Below are 14,098 nucleotides of genomic sequence, written 5' to 3'. Positions count from 1 at the left end.
GTAGCCATCCAGGTAATGACAAGGGAATGGAAGTAAGTAGATTTTAGACATACTCAGGAGGCAGAATAGTTAAGGTTGGGGATGAGAGGATGGAAGTCCCCAGGGCAGTATCCAGAGTTTCAGCTTGGGCAGCTGGATGGATGGCAATGCCTTTCATTAAAATAGTGTGGAGAAAGAATGATTTTAAGGGAAAATTTCTCTATTGGATATGTTGATTTTGTCATGCCATAGGCCATTCAAGTAAATCTATCCAGACCGTAGTTAGACATACATATCTGCAGCTCAAAAACATCTGTGCTGAACACAAAATTTTGGGAACCACCAGCATATGCATGGTAATTTAAACCATTGAAGCAGTTGAACAAAACTTAAGGGCATCTGTAGAGTTAAGAATCAGCAACATTTAGGCTGGGGATAGTGGCTTATGCCTACAGTCCCAGCACTTTGGGAGGCCAAGGCAGGAGGATTGCTTGAGCTCAGGAGTTTGAGACCAGCTTGGACAACATAGCAAGACCTTGTCTCTGCTGAAAATAAAAAAGCAAATTATCTGGGTGTGGTGGCACGCTCCTGTAGTCCCAATCACTTGGGAGGCCAAAGTGGGAGGATTGCTTGAGCCTGAGAGGTTGAGGCTGCAGTGAGCCATGATCTTACCACTACACTCTAGCCTGGGCAACAGAGTGAGACCCTGTCCCGGGGAGGGGGCGGGAATCAGCAACATTTCAGGGATGGGCAGAAGAAGGATGTTGAAAAGTAGGAGTCTTGGAGATAAAGGAGTATATGGGCTAATGGCAGCAAAGAGAGTTCAAGAAGGAGGGAGTGGTAAAAAAGAAATGTGTCAATTGGCTTTAGCAACAAGCCATCAGTGACGTCCATGAAGGCAGTTTCTTTCTTTGTCTTAAACAACAGAAATTTATTTTCTCGGAGTTCTAGACTCTGGAAGTCCAAGATCAAGGTGTCAACAGGTTTGGTTTCTTCTTTTTTTATTTATTATTTTTATAGATTTAGGGGGTACAAGTGCAGGTTTTTTATATGGATATATTGAATATTGGTGAGGTCTGGACTATTAGTATATAACCATCACCCAAATAGTGTATGTTGTAGGCAGTTTCAATGGAGTTGCGGGGCAGAAGCCAGATTGGGAGGGGTTAAGGGTTGAGCGGGAGTTGAAGTGGAGACTATAGGTGTGAAGAACTCTTTCATGAAGTTTGATTGGGAAAGGAATGGTAGAAATAGATAGTAGTTACAGGGGGAACTCGGGGTTAATAAAAGTGTTTATTTTATTTTATTTTATTTAAGCTGGTGGTTTCAAAGAGAAATAGATCTGCATGTGTTTAAATCCACATAAGAAAGGCCCTGGGGCCAGGCGCGGTGGCTCAAGCCTGTAATCCCAGCACTTTGGGAGGCCGAGACGGGCAGATCACAAGGTCAGGAGATCGAGACCATCCTGGCTAACATGGTGAAACCCCGTCTCTACTAAAAAATACAAAAAACTAGCCGGGTGAGGTGGCGGGCGCCTGTAGTCCCAGCTACTCTGGAGGCTGAGGCAGGAGAATGGCATAAACCCGGGAGGCGGAGCTTGCGATGAGCTGACATCCGGCCACTGCACTCCAGCCTGGGTGACAGAGCGAGACCCCGTCTCCAAAAAAAAAAAAAAAAAAAAAAAGCACTGGAGTGAAGAGTTTAATGAGAAAGAGAAAATGAGAGTAGTCAATAAAGGGAGATCTTTGCAAAGGTAGGAAGGGATTAGATCAGAGAATACATAGAGGAATTAGCCTTAGACGGGACTGACTGGGGAAATACCTCTTCTTTTGTATTAGTGGGTAAAGCAGAAAGTGTAAGTGTGGATTCAGTTATGTTCTGAATTGTTGAAGATGGGAATGAGGAATTTGTTTTTTGGGTGCTTTTATTTTCTTTCCAAAGTTGAAGATGGGCTCAACTGCTAATTGGGAGTGAGATCCAGCATCAGAGTTTAGAAGAAAGGGGAGAAAGTTTGAAACAGCTACTATTTCAAATGTCTTTTCAGGTATTTGGTACATATAGGTGCTCAGTAAATATTTATTGGCCAAATAAATTGAATGAATGCATGAATGCTGTGAAGAATTTGCAAGATCTTTAGGAAAACAAACATTTCGAAAGCAGTTGTTGGAGGATCATGGCCTTGAACAACTTTTAATAATGTTTTGTTTTAGGCAATCGTATTTGGGGAAAAGACCTGAAGGGTATACAGCTATCCCATGTAACATGGTCTGCGGACAGTGAAGTCTTACTTTTTGGAATGGCAAATGGGGAAATACACATTTATGATAATCAAGGAAATTTTATAGTAAGTATGTGTATCATCAGTCTTATTTATATAATTTTATATGATCGTACATATTCATCTTTGTATATACATTTATTTGTTATGATGGTTTGTGTAATTAAAGTCTTCAATTCAGATTTTTTTTTCTTTTTCCCAATCATCTAAATTTTTTTTTAATTAAATAAAATTTTGGTTTTCTCAAAGCAAATTAGTGCCACAAGTTAGAGTGTAACTTTTAGTTCCAATTTTTTTGGTAGGTAGAAAGGACAAGATGTCAGTGCATTTAAGCAGAGGGATAATGAGTAGGGCGATGTGCAGTTTAAGTTTTTTAAGTGTCTTCTGTTATCTGAAGCCAAAGTTTACATGTAGATACCAAAGGGTATTTTTGTAGAAAGCTACCAATGGTTGTTTGTAAAAAGAATGACAGACTTAAATGGTGAGAAAAATCAATCCCTGGAAAGAAGGTAAAATAGAATAGGATCAGGCAGCATAATCTGGAGAAAAATTCTGGCTTTGCAAGGTTTAGCTATAATCTATGATTACTGATGGAGCAGTTTTGTTTTTTAGCAAGGTTTAGGACACTAAGTAAATCCACTCACTGGTGGAAGTAAAATAATGAACTTTTATATGACATTTTGCTGTTTTCAAAGTACTTTCATATACTTGTTATTTGAGTCTCATAAAAACTCAGTGTTTTTTAATCCTCATTTTTTACATGTGGGAATAATGGACATTTAGGTGATTTGTCCATGCCTGTATACCAGTAAAGTGATTAAGCTTTAATTTGCCACCTGATTTTTAGATTGTATTTTCAGCATTCTTTCTACAATACTCTATTGAGATTATATCTATACTGTTCTGTTTTAAAACGTAAAATATTAAATCTAGACAATTTTATTTAGATGAAAATGAAACTGAGTTGTTTGGTGAATGTCACTGGAGCTATCAGCATTGCTGGGATTCATTGGTACCATGGCACAGAAGGCTATGTGGAGCCTGATTGCCCTTGCCTTGCTGTTTGCTTCGACAATGGAAGATGCCAAATAATGAGACATGAGAATGACCAAAGTAAGGAATTTTTCTGTTTAAAAATTTATTTTAATTTATTATTTTTTTTTCTTTTTGAGATAGAGTCTCACTCTGTCACCCAGGCTGGAGTGCAGTGGCACGATCTTGGCTCACTGCAACTTCTGCCTCCCGGGATCAAACGATTTTCCTACCTCAGCCTCCTGAGTAGCTGGGACTACAGGTGCATGCCACCACGTCTGACTGATGTTTTGTATTTTTAGTAGAGATGGGGTTTCACCATGTTAGCCAGGATGGTCTCGATCTCCTGACCTCGTGATCCACCTGCCTCAGCCTCCCAAAGTGCTGGGATTACAGGCGTGAACCACTGTGCCTGGCCTCAATTTCTTTTTTTTTTTTTTTTTTGAGGCGGAGTCTCGCTCTGTCGCCCAGACTGGAGTGCAGTGGCGCAATCTCGGCTCACTGCAAGCTCCGCCTCCCGGGTTCACGCCATTCTCCTGCCTCAGCCTCCTGAGTAGCTGGGACTACAGGCGCCCGCCACCTCGCCCGGCTAGTTTTTTCTATTTTTAGTAGAGACGGGGTTTCACCATGTTAGCCAGGATGGTCTCGATCTCCTGACCTCGTGATCCGCCCGTCTCGGCCTCCCAAAGTGCTGGGATTACAGGCTTGAGCCACCGCGCCCGGCGCCTGGCCTCAATTTCTAAGTTTTAATCTTTTTTTTTTTTTTTTTTTTTGCGACAGGGTCTTGCTCTGTTGCCGAGGCTGGAGTGCAGTGGTGCATTTTTGGCTCACTGCAGCCTTGGCCTCCAGGGCTCCAGGGATCCTCCCATCTCAGCCTCCTGAAGAGCTGGGACCACAGGTGTGCACCACCACCCCTGGCTAATTTTTGTATTTTTCATAGAGACAGAGTTTCGCCATGTTGCCCAGGCTGATCTTGAACTCCTGGACTCAAGTGATCCGCCCGCCTCAGCCTCCTAAAGTGTTGGGATTATAGGCGTGAGCCATTGTACCCAGCCCTGTTTTTTTAAAAACGTGGAAAGTTTTAAAAGTATTTAAAAGTTGTTGTTAAGAGTATAACATTCTGTAGGCTACGTCTTTTCCCACAGTGACCTCATTTTTCTCTTTTTGACTAGATCCCGTTTTGATTGACACTGGCATGTACGTAGTAGGCGTCCAGTGGAACCACATAGGCAGTGTGTTAGCTGTGGCGGGCTTCCAGAAGGCGGCCACACAGGACAAAAATGTGAACATTGTGCAGTTTTACACTCCGTTTGGTGAGGTAAATGCATTCAAATTTGTTCTTCTTTCTTTCTATTTAAATGTGCAGTGAGTAAGGTAGGGGAAAAAAGAACAAAGGAAATGGTGTAATTTCTTTTAGGGACATTTCATCTTCATAATATAAATCTTTGTTGTATTTTATCATGGAATTTTATAATCTTATAGTTTTATAATTATAAAATAAAAGTTACAATTTTATACATTCAGAAAACGTGAAGTTTGACATAAGAAATCACCATGGAGCAGTTATTTTGAATTCTCTGTGATCCGAATATGTGTCTCTTTTCATAGCCAGCTTTTGAGTAGTATTTAGTGTAATATAGTTGTTTCAGATTAATTTTTCGGATTTTTAGTGTGATATTTTACATGTGTTTAGATGTTAAACATACATATCTGTCTGTCCTTCCTCCAAACTTCTAATACTTTTAATTTGTTGCAAAGTAATCAATTATTTGAAGAAAATTTAATAATTAATCTTAAGTGATGCTACATTAAAATACAAGCATTGTTTTCATAAATGTACATATGGGTATTATCCTTCTCAATAGTATTTTTAATAAATTTAATTTTAAAAGAGAATTTTCAGAAGTAGCATTGGAAAATGTCAAGTAGAATAATTAATATATTGTGAATTTTAAATAATTTAGGAAGTGAGAGCTTATTAATAACTAAGCTTAATACGTTTTTTGAATGTCTTATTTTCTAACCCAATACTATATTTTGTCCCTTTTGGATACCCTGTTGGCTTTTATAAATTCACCATAGACTACAGTGATATGTATTTTTGGCTGCATAAAAGCTTGTACCAGTTGTTTTAATATTATTTTTGTGTATTTTAATAATTTCTTTTAGGGCAAGAAATGATGTCTTCTGATGCTTTTGAATCAGTATCTCAAAGTTACCCAGTAGAATATACTGTAGAAAGTAGATGCTCCCTATACATTGTCAAATGACAATATTTCTGGTAGATGTAAAAGTGAAGGGAAAAAAAAAAGCATAGTTTTCAAGGTTCCTAAATAATTAAAAATCTGCATTCTAATTATTTCTATATTTATAACCTCCTTCTTAATATTCTTTATTGGTTATTTTTGTTGATTGCCATTTACTTATTTGTCATCATGTTTTATCTGCTTATTTTTGTTAGTTCAGCCTTCCCCAGGTAGAAAAACATGGGTTCTAAAGTCTGTTTTTTTATCTTGCAAAATAATGTGTTAAGGGTTAAACTGAAACTGTAAGTGGGTTTTGGTCTAGCTGTAACTAAAAGTATCTAGCATAGTTCCTCAGGGCATAGTAGTCAGTATTTTCTGAGTGAGTGAATATATGGGGAATTATTTGGATCTGTGTTATTGTTAAGGTAGGAAAGATAACCTGGATGGAAGTTATCTAACAATTTAAACATAACGATTTAAACTTAAGGAAACCTCAGAGAAGAATTTGCTTTTAAATTCTGAGGTCCAGGGGCTCCTGGTTTTTGCACTGTGGTCTTAGCCATGGTAGGAGATAACAGAGCATAGGGTTTGTAGTCAAGTTGATCTGGCATTGAATTCATTTTCTACAGTGTAGTTTGACATAGAGAAGTTATTTAGCCTCTGAGACACAGTTTAGTTATTTTCAGAAATAAAGGAAATATGTCATGGTGCTGTTGTAAAGATTAAAGGAGATTACAATGAGGAAATGCCTACACAGTGCCTGGCACGTAATGAAGGCTTACTAAAAGGTGGTTTTCTTTCCTTGCTACTGCCACATCCTGACTGGTTTGTAGTTAGAAGATGGCTGTATTCTCTTCCTCTTATGGATGGATCAATACCAAGAGTACTGTAGAGAGCTTGCTGGTTCCCCTTTAATTTCATACAGGTAGCAAGACAGATATCAGACCTTCCTAGGTTAAAACTTTGAGCTTTTTCCTCCATTGGTTTCCTTGGCAAAATGGAGCTCAATACATTTGTCTTACTCTATTATGTGCTGCTATGACAGAATACCACAGACTGCATAGTGTATGTTAATAGAAACTTATTGGCTTACAGTTCTGGAGGATGAGAAGTCCAGTATTGAGGTGCTGACATCTGGTGAGGGCTTTCCTGCTGCATCATTGCATGGTGGAAGGAAGAAGGGCAAAGAGAGTGCAACAGAGAGACAAGAAGGGACCTAATTCCCCTTTGTAAAATGGCAGTAGTCCCAGCCATGAGGGCCTCAGGCCCTGATCACTGCCTAAAGGTCTCATCTCTCAATACTGTCAAAATGGCAATTAATTTCAACCTGAGTTTTGGAGAGGACAGACATTCAAACTATAGTAACATTAAATTTGACCCTAGAGTATATCTACTTAGAACAAGGGATACCAGCAAAGTTCATTGATTGTATCATTCTGTCAAATGAAAGGTATAGATTAAAAATGTTTGGTTGTTTTATAGCCACATTAAAAAAGTGTTTGTATTCATTTATTCACTCATTAATTTGGTCATAAGAAGTACTATTAGTATATGAAAAAATTAATTTGAATGTATATTTATTGGAGATATATATTGACTATCAGTTTATCAAATAATCTATTAATGGAAAGGGAAATAAATGTGAATATGATGCAGTTAGTACTCTTAAGGAGCTCATTCTCTAATTCTTTGGAACCATAGAGTCGGAGAAGGCAGGACTCGTTGAGGAAGCAGTATTTGAGCTGTATCTTGATGGATGAATAGGCGTGCTCCAGGAGGACAAGGACCAGTAAGGACAGGGAGCTGTGAGGAAAAGAGAAGGGGATTTCAGGCAGAAGGGATATTGTATAGGCCAAAGGTGTGGAGGCAGAGTAGTTCCTTCATGAGCAGGCACACAGCAGTTATGGCTAAATAGTGGGATATTAAGCCACATACTATGGTTTTGGATAAGATGGGAAACAGGCATTGTATGCCATGCTAAAGAATGTGATGGTGGGGAGTTACTGATTTTTAAAAGTTATTAAACCTTTTAAAAAGCAGGGTAAGTTATGATTAGATCTGTGTTCCAGAAAGATAGTTGTGACAGCACAGTAGAGATTGAATTGGGAGGGCAGAGGGGGAGAATAAGGAAACAGATGAAAGGTAAGACTTAAAGTTAGGAAGCTATTACCACAATTCAATCCATTAAAAAGGTAATTACAGAGAGTGGAAAGGAGTAAAAGCAATAGGATTTGGTGACTAGTTGGGTATGAGGGGATGAAAGAGAAAGACAAGACTTTATGATTGAATTTGCTAATATAATATTTCATTGATTCTAATAAATGTAATTTTTTATAACTCTAAAATGAGGAGGCATCTTATAATCAAAGTTGCTATATTTTAATTAGCAATGTGTTTTTTCCTTTCCTTAGTTGTACATAAAAATGCATGTTTCAGTCTATGGCATTTTAGATTTGATGAAATTTGCTATTCTTTGGATATAGTTCGTAAGTTTTTCTTTTTTTTTTTTTTTTTTTTTTTTGAGACAGAGTCTCGCTCTGTCACCCAGGCTGGAGTGCTGTGGCCGGATCTCAGCTCACTGCACGCTCCGCCTCCCGGGTTCACGCCATTCTCCTGCCTCAGCCTCCCGAGTAGCTGGGACTACAGGCGCCGCCACCTCGCCCGGCTAGTTTTTTGTAGTTTTTAGTAGAGACGGGGTTTCACCGTGTTAGCCAGGATGGTCTTGATCTCCTGACCTCGTGATCCGCCCGTCTCGGCCTCCCAAAGTGCTGGGATTACAGGCTTGAGCCACCGCGCCCGGCCAAGTTTTTCTTATATGCATGTTTTTCATTATAAAAATTGAAGAAACATGATTTTAAAGTGAGTAGTAACTTTTCACAAAATAAATCATACCACTTTTGACCTTTATGAAGTGATTGGTGGTAATTTGTATTTAATTGTTATACTTTAGGTTAAAGATAACTTTCTTTTTCAGCATCTGGGTACTTTGAAAGTTCCTGGGAAGGAAATATCTGCACTATCTTGGGAAGGAGGTGGACTGAAAATCGCACTAGCTGTTGATTCCTTTATATATTTTGCAAACATTCGACCTAATTATAAGGTAAATATTAAGAGCAGTTGTAAAATAAACAGTGTTTCTTACCAAATAATTTTGCTGTCGCTCAAAGTGTATTCAAAGCTGTCTTATTTTAGGAGCTAGCAGAAAGGAAGCCTTTTTGTGTAAAGACCTTAGACCTAGTAAACTTTTCTAGAATACTATATATAGTTAGTAAAATTACTCCATGAGTCAATGTCTTAGCCAGAAACAGATGGTACATTCAAAGGAGTAATTGAAGAGAGACTGATGAAACACTTATTACAGAGATATGGGCAGGGCTAAGGGGAACAGCAAGGGATGATAAAAAGTAGCACCCAAAGATTAGCATCAATGAGAAGCCATCACCAGCCCTGGGCCTGAAGGGGCAAGACAAAGGAGTCAGGCTCCTGGAACCCACAAGAGCTGTGGCTGTGCAAGAGGGGCTGCTCTGCAGGAGCCCAGACCTTGCCAACCGGCCAGGCAGAGAGGGATTTGGGGAATAAATATTCCAACTCACCTCTCCACTTGCTGGTGCTTTCTATTGGTGAAACCCAACTGGGAACCAGATGGCCAGGTAGCCCAGGTGATGGAGTTCATAGAAACTAGGCTCCAAGGCTCACAGCAGGGTAGAGAAGGGCAGAGAATGGATTAGAAGGAGAAAATGAGAATAAGCAACGTAATATATAATCAGTATTTTATCTTAAATTTAACATTTGATCCAGAAGCAAGCTCTCAAATATGAGATTGATCTGGTAAACTATTTGTTATAAAAATCTTCTATATTTAATTTTTGAAAGGTGAAGGACCTTAGAGAAATGGCTGATTCTAGGACTAGGGCAGGGAAAATACAAGGTAAGCCTGAAACAGTTTATAGTCCCAGCAAGTAAGGAAGTGCTCAGACAACAAAAGGATGGGGAAATGTCAAAAGAACATGAAAGAGCTTCCCAATGGCCAAAGCTGGAGCACTTTGAAGAATCAAATAAATGATGTATTATTTTATTGTGACCCAAAGTATAAATGCCCAAGAGTTGATGCTGATATAGATGGATTATTTGAAGAAATAAATAAATGGGGGAGAAGAAACAAATCTTCCTTACAGAATTATTCCAGTTTACTTAGGTATTGCCTTCTCCAGGAGGTGGAACATAGTCCCCTGTTCCCCTGGCTTGAGTGTGGCTACACTTAGTTTCCAAAGAGTAGGGTATGGAGAGGGGAAAAAAATAAAGTAGCTTTATATTGGTGAAACTTGGCAATCAAACCTTGGCCAAGTGATAAAGGTTAGCATCATTAGGAATGACATGTGGATATCACATACCCCCTGATATGGCATGATAAAGAAGTGCACTTCAGTTCTGTGCTGGTCTTCCTAAAAACCTGAAGTCCAATCTAAGCATGAGAAAAACATCAGACAAACCCAAATTGAGGAACAATCTACAAAATACTTGACCAGTACTCCTCAAAACTGTTGAGGTCATTAAAAACAAGGAAAGACTGAGAAATTGTCACACCCCAGAGGAGCCTAAGGTGACATGACTAAATCTAAGTATCCCAAATGGGATTCTGGAATAGTAAAAGGACATTCGGGAAAAGCTAATGAAATCTAAATAAAGTATGATATTTACTTAATAGTAATATAGTTAATAGTGATGTTGATTTCCTAGTTGTGACAAATATACCACGGTAATGTAAAATGTTAACAATAAGGGAAATGGATGAGGGGTATATGAGAACTCTGTGCTATCTTTGCAACTTTTCTGTCCATCTAAAACTATTTTAAAGTAAAAAATTTATTTTAGAAAGTAATCAGGATACAAAAAGCTAAACATGGTTTAGCTTAGTTTGAATGGTAGACACAATTATGGTAATATCAACATATTTTTTATATTTTTAATATAATTTATATATTTTCATTTTTTAATTCAAAATTAAATATAAACATGTTGGGAGATTAGAAGGGAAAGCTGTAAGTGTGTAAGTTCCGTAATCAATAGATAATGTGATTCAGGAATAAATACCAGAACAGTTGCAATTGAAGAAGTTGTACATGGCCATTCCAGACAGCAAATTTGGCAGGGGGTTCTGCATTTGTTTTTGTTTTAAATAAGCCAGGTAGGATTATTTGACCATATATTATGTGAATATATTACTCTGATGAAAGCAAATATAAAAAATATGGATGGGGTAAAAAGGCAAAGTGACTATTTTTGAATTTTGACTTGGAGATCCACAATTGAAACTTTGACAGGGATCATGCTACCTGTTGTCCCCTCTCCATTAGCTATTATTGATTACTGAAAATTTTTTACCATTGAAGCTTAAATCTTACCAAATAAGGAAAGTTAGACAAACTGAATTTATATTTGCAGTACATTCTTTGTTTTATAAATCTCTATTATTTTTATAAAAGGTTGAATCTGTCTTCTATTTCTGAAGAATATATTTTGTCAGCAGTGATAAATATCTGCAATATTTCGAGAGTAAAAATAAAATAATACGATTTTGCTTCCTAATGCTAAATAGTTCTTCTACCTTTCAAACTCCTTCCCTTTCCTCCTTCCTTTCTTCCTAGTGGGGTTATTGCTCAAATACTGTGGTTTATGCATATACCAGACCTGATCGTCCAGAGCACTGTGTTGTCTTTTGGGATATAAAACACAATGAAAAACACGTTAAATATGTGAAGGGTCTCATTTCTATTACTACCTGTGGCGATTTCTGCATTTTGGCTACAAAAGCTGATGAAAATCATCCTCAGGTAGGTGTTTCTTGGTATCTTAAGACATAGATGGGCTAACTGCTTGGCAGAATTGGGTTATAGTTTTCTACCTTCTCAAGCATGGCCTCTACACTGGCAAGTACATCAAAACATTGGATCTGTTGGCCCTATTGGTCTAGATCAATTTTGGAAAACTCTGTGACTCCATTGATGCCGTGTCCCTGATTTTTTTTTCTTCAAGCAGCTAATCACACGGCAGTTCATACTGACTGGTTCAATACTGAAGCTTTTTGTTTCTGAAATATATTTAAAATACCACAGTCCTTTTTCAAGTTAAAATTTCATGAGCAAAAATGAACATCCAGATGTCTACTATGCATAAATGCTGGAGAAATGCAGCAATGAACACTTATGACAGTTTGGGTAGCTTTTGACATTGAGAAATCTACTTTTTTTTTTTTTTGAGACGGAGTCTTGCTCTGTGGCCCAGGCTGGAGTGCAGTGGCCGGATCTCAGCTCACTGCAAGCTCCGCCTCCCGGGTTTACACCATTCTCCTGCCTCAGCCTCCCGAGTAGCTGGGACTACAAGTGCCCGCCACCTTGCCCGGCTAGTTTTTTGTATTTTTTAGTAGAGATGGGGTTTCACCATGTTAGCCAGGATGGTCTCGATCTCCTGACCTCGTGATCCGCCCGTCTCGGCCTCCCAAAGTGGAGAAATCTACTTTTATTTGGAGTTATATTGCTGTAAAAATTAATATATCATAGCATAACATAAATAATATAAATATGTCTTTAAAAAGTATACTAACAACTTAAATATTTGCAGAAGTATGTAAATATTTCTGAAAAGGACTACTGATGTCTTTAGCTGTGTTATCAATTATTTTATCCCGTTAAAAAGTAAAGAGTTTTTTCTTAAAGGTGACTCTTTGAACAGCCATGTTTGGTGGTGTTCTCTCCTGAACCTTGCTAAATGACAGTAAAGATGTTTTTTAAAAAGTCATAAGCCCATAGGGAGCAGAAATGGAAAGGAAATGGCAACAACATTTTGTAGGTTAGAGTAGGTGGATTAGCGGTAATTACCTTAGCAGACCTAAGAAAGCTGAATCATAAGCCATTCAGGGAGAAAACAGAGGCAACTGGCTTACATCACAGGATTCCAAAGAGGCACAGGACTTGGGGGTACCTGGTAGGAGAAAGAAACAAGCAAAAAAGCAATTTGGAAGTACCAGAGATTATGCAGAAAAGAGAAAACTTTTTAAAAAAACATAAGAAGAAGGTGATCCCACTCCCCTATACTGAGTCCATAGGCAGCTGCCCTTCTGCCACCTACAACGACTGGGGTTTACTCTCCAGAGAGGATCAAAGAGTCTCTGTGCTGAAGAGCATCAAGCAGAGCTGAGGGTGGGGGAACTCTGCTGAAAACAGGACAATTACATTAAAAGCTTCCTATTCAACATGACCCCAGTCTTCTTTTCCTACTTGGTTCCCAGAACACTGGCAGCCAAGCATTCAGCTTTGAGGTGGGAAGTCTTCTCAGGAGAATTCGGCCTGTTCAAGAGAAAAGCTTTCTAAAGATACTGAGATCGGGAGTCCCCAAGGAAGTAGCCCTGCCCATCACTTTACAGTAAAGACGCCAGTCAGTGAGGCTCACTTATAGACAACTCTGTTCCAAACAGCGTTTCAATGTCTGACTCTTAAATATAAGCAGTTAGACAAGGATTACCAGACATTTGAGAAAGGCAGCTAAACACAAGTAGAAATGAACTTGGAAGAAGCAGGGACTATGCAGGAAGGACACATCTGAAAAACATTATTTCAGGGCTGGGCATGATGGCTCACGCCTGTAATCCCAGCACTTTCAGAGATCAAGGCAGGCGGATTACCTGAGGTCGGGAGTTCGAGATCAGCCTGGCTAACATGGTGAAACCCCATCTCTACTAAATATACAAAATTAGTTGGGCATGGTGGCGCACGCCTGTAATCCCAGCTACTTGGGAGGCTGAGGCAGGAGAATTGCTTGAACCCGGGAGGTGGAGGTTGCAGTGAGTCAGGATCGCGCCATTGCACTCCAACCTGGGCGAAATTGAGACTCTATCTCAAAAAAAAAAAAAAAAATTATTTCGAAAGAACCATCAGTATTACCTTCAGAGAGTTAAGAGATATTACATCCATCAAATAAGAAAAGGATACTATAAAAGAGGAAGCTTTTGGAAACTAAAAATATTATGACCATAATGAAAACTTTGGCTGGAGGATTAGAAGGTAAAATGAAGGAAAACACCTGTAAAGTAAAGCAAAAGGACAAGGACATGGAAAATAGGAGTGAAAGGATAAAGTTAGAGGACCAGTCCCGGAAGCTTAGCATTTCAACAATATTTCTAAAAAGAGTGAACAGGCCACTTTGGGAGGCCGAGGTGGGCAGATTGCCTGAGCTCAGGAGTTCAAGACCAGCCTGGGCAACATGGTGAAACCCTATCTCTACTAAAAGAAAAAATTAGGCCGGGCGCGGTGGCTCAAGCCTGTAATCCCAGCACTTTGGGAGGCCGAGACGGGCGGATCACAAGGTCAGGAGATTGAGACCATCCTGGCTAACACGGTGAAACCCCGTCTCTACTAAAAAATATAAAAAACTAGCCGGGCGAGGTGGCGGGCGCTTGTAGTCCCAGCTACTTGGGAGGCTGAGGCGGGAGAATGGCATGAACCCGGGAGGCGGAGCTTGCAGTGAGCTGAGATCCGGCCACAGCACTCCAGCCTGGGTGACAGAGCGA

General features: G+C 39.2%; 1 protein-coding gene across 4 annotated transcripts in view; it reads left to right on the top strand.

Moving 5' to 3' along the window:
• The window catches only part of LOC104678996 (WD repeat-containing protein 35-like), a 77,739-nt gene that overhangs the window by 13,700 nt on the left and 49,941 nt on the right, over positions 1-14,098 (top strand). For all 4 annotated transcript variants that reach the window (XM_030920682.1, XM_030920681.1, XM_030920683.1 and 1 more), the window contains 5 exons: positions 2,190-2,323; positions 3,205-3,370; positions 4,462-4,607; positions 8,510-8,635; positions 11,181-11,366. In XM_030920682.1, coding sequence (XP_030776542.1) covers positions 2,190-2,323; positions 3,205-3,370; positions 4,462-4,607; positions 8,510-8,635; positions 11,181-11,366 — 758 coding nt within the window. The remainder of the gene's footprint in view (positions 1-2,189; positions 2,324-3,204; positions 3,371-4,461; positions 4,608-8,509; positions 8,636-11,180; positions 11,367-14,098) is intronic.

The sequence above is a fragment of the Rhinopithecus roxellana genome, chromosome 17, assembly GCF_007565055.1.
Source record: "Rhinopithecus roxellana isolate Shanxi Qingling chromosome 17, ASM756505v1, whole genome shotgun sequence".
NCBI classification, from domain to species: Eukaryota; Metazoa; Chordata; class Mammalia; order Primates; family Cercopithecidae; genus Rhinopithecus; species Rhinopithecus roxellana.
The sequence above is the reverse complement of the archived record's forward strand: the minus strand, read 5'-3'. Positions and strand labels throughout refer to the sequence as shown.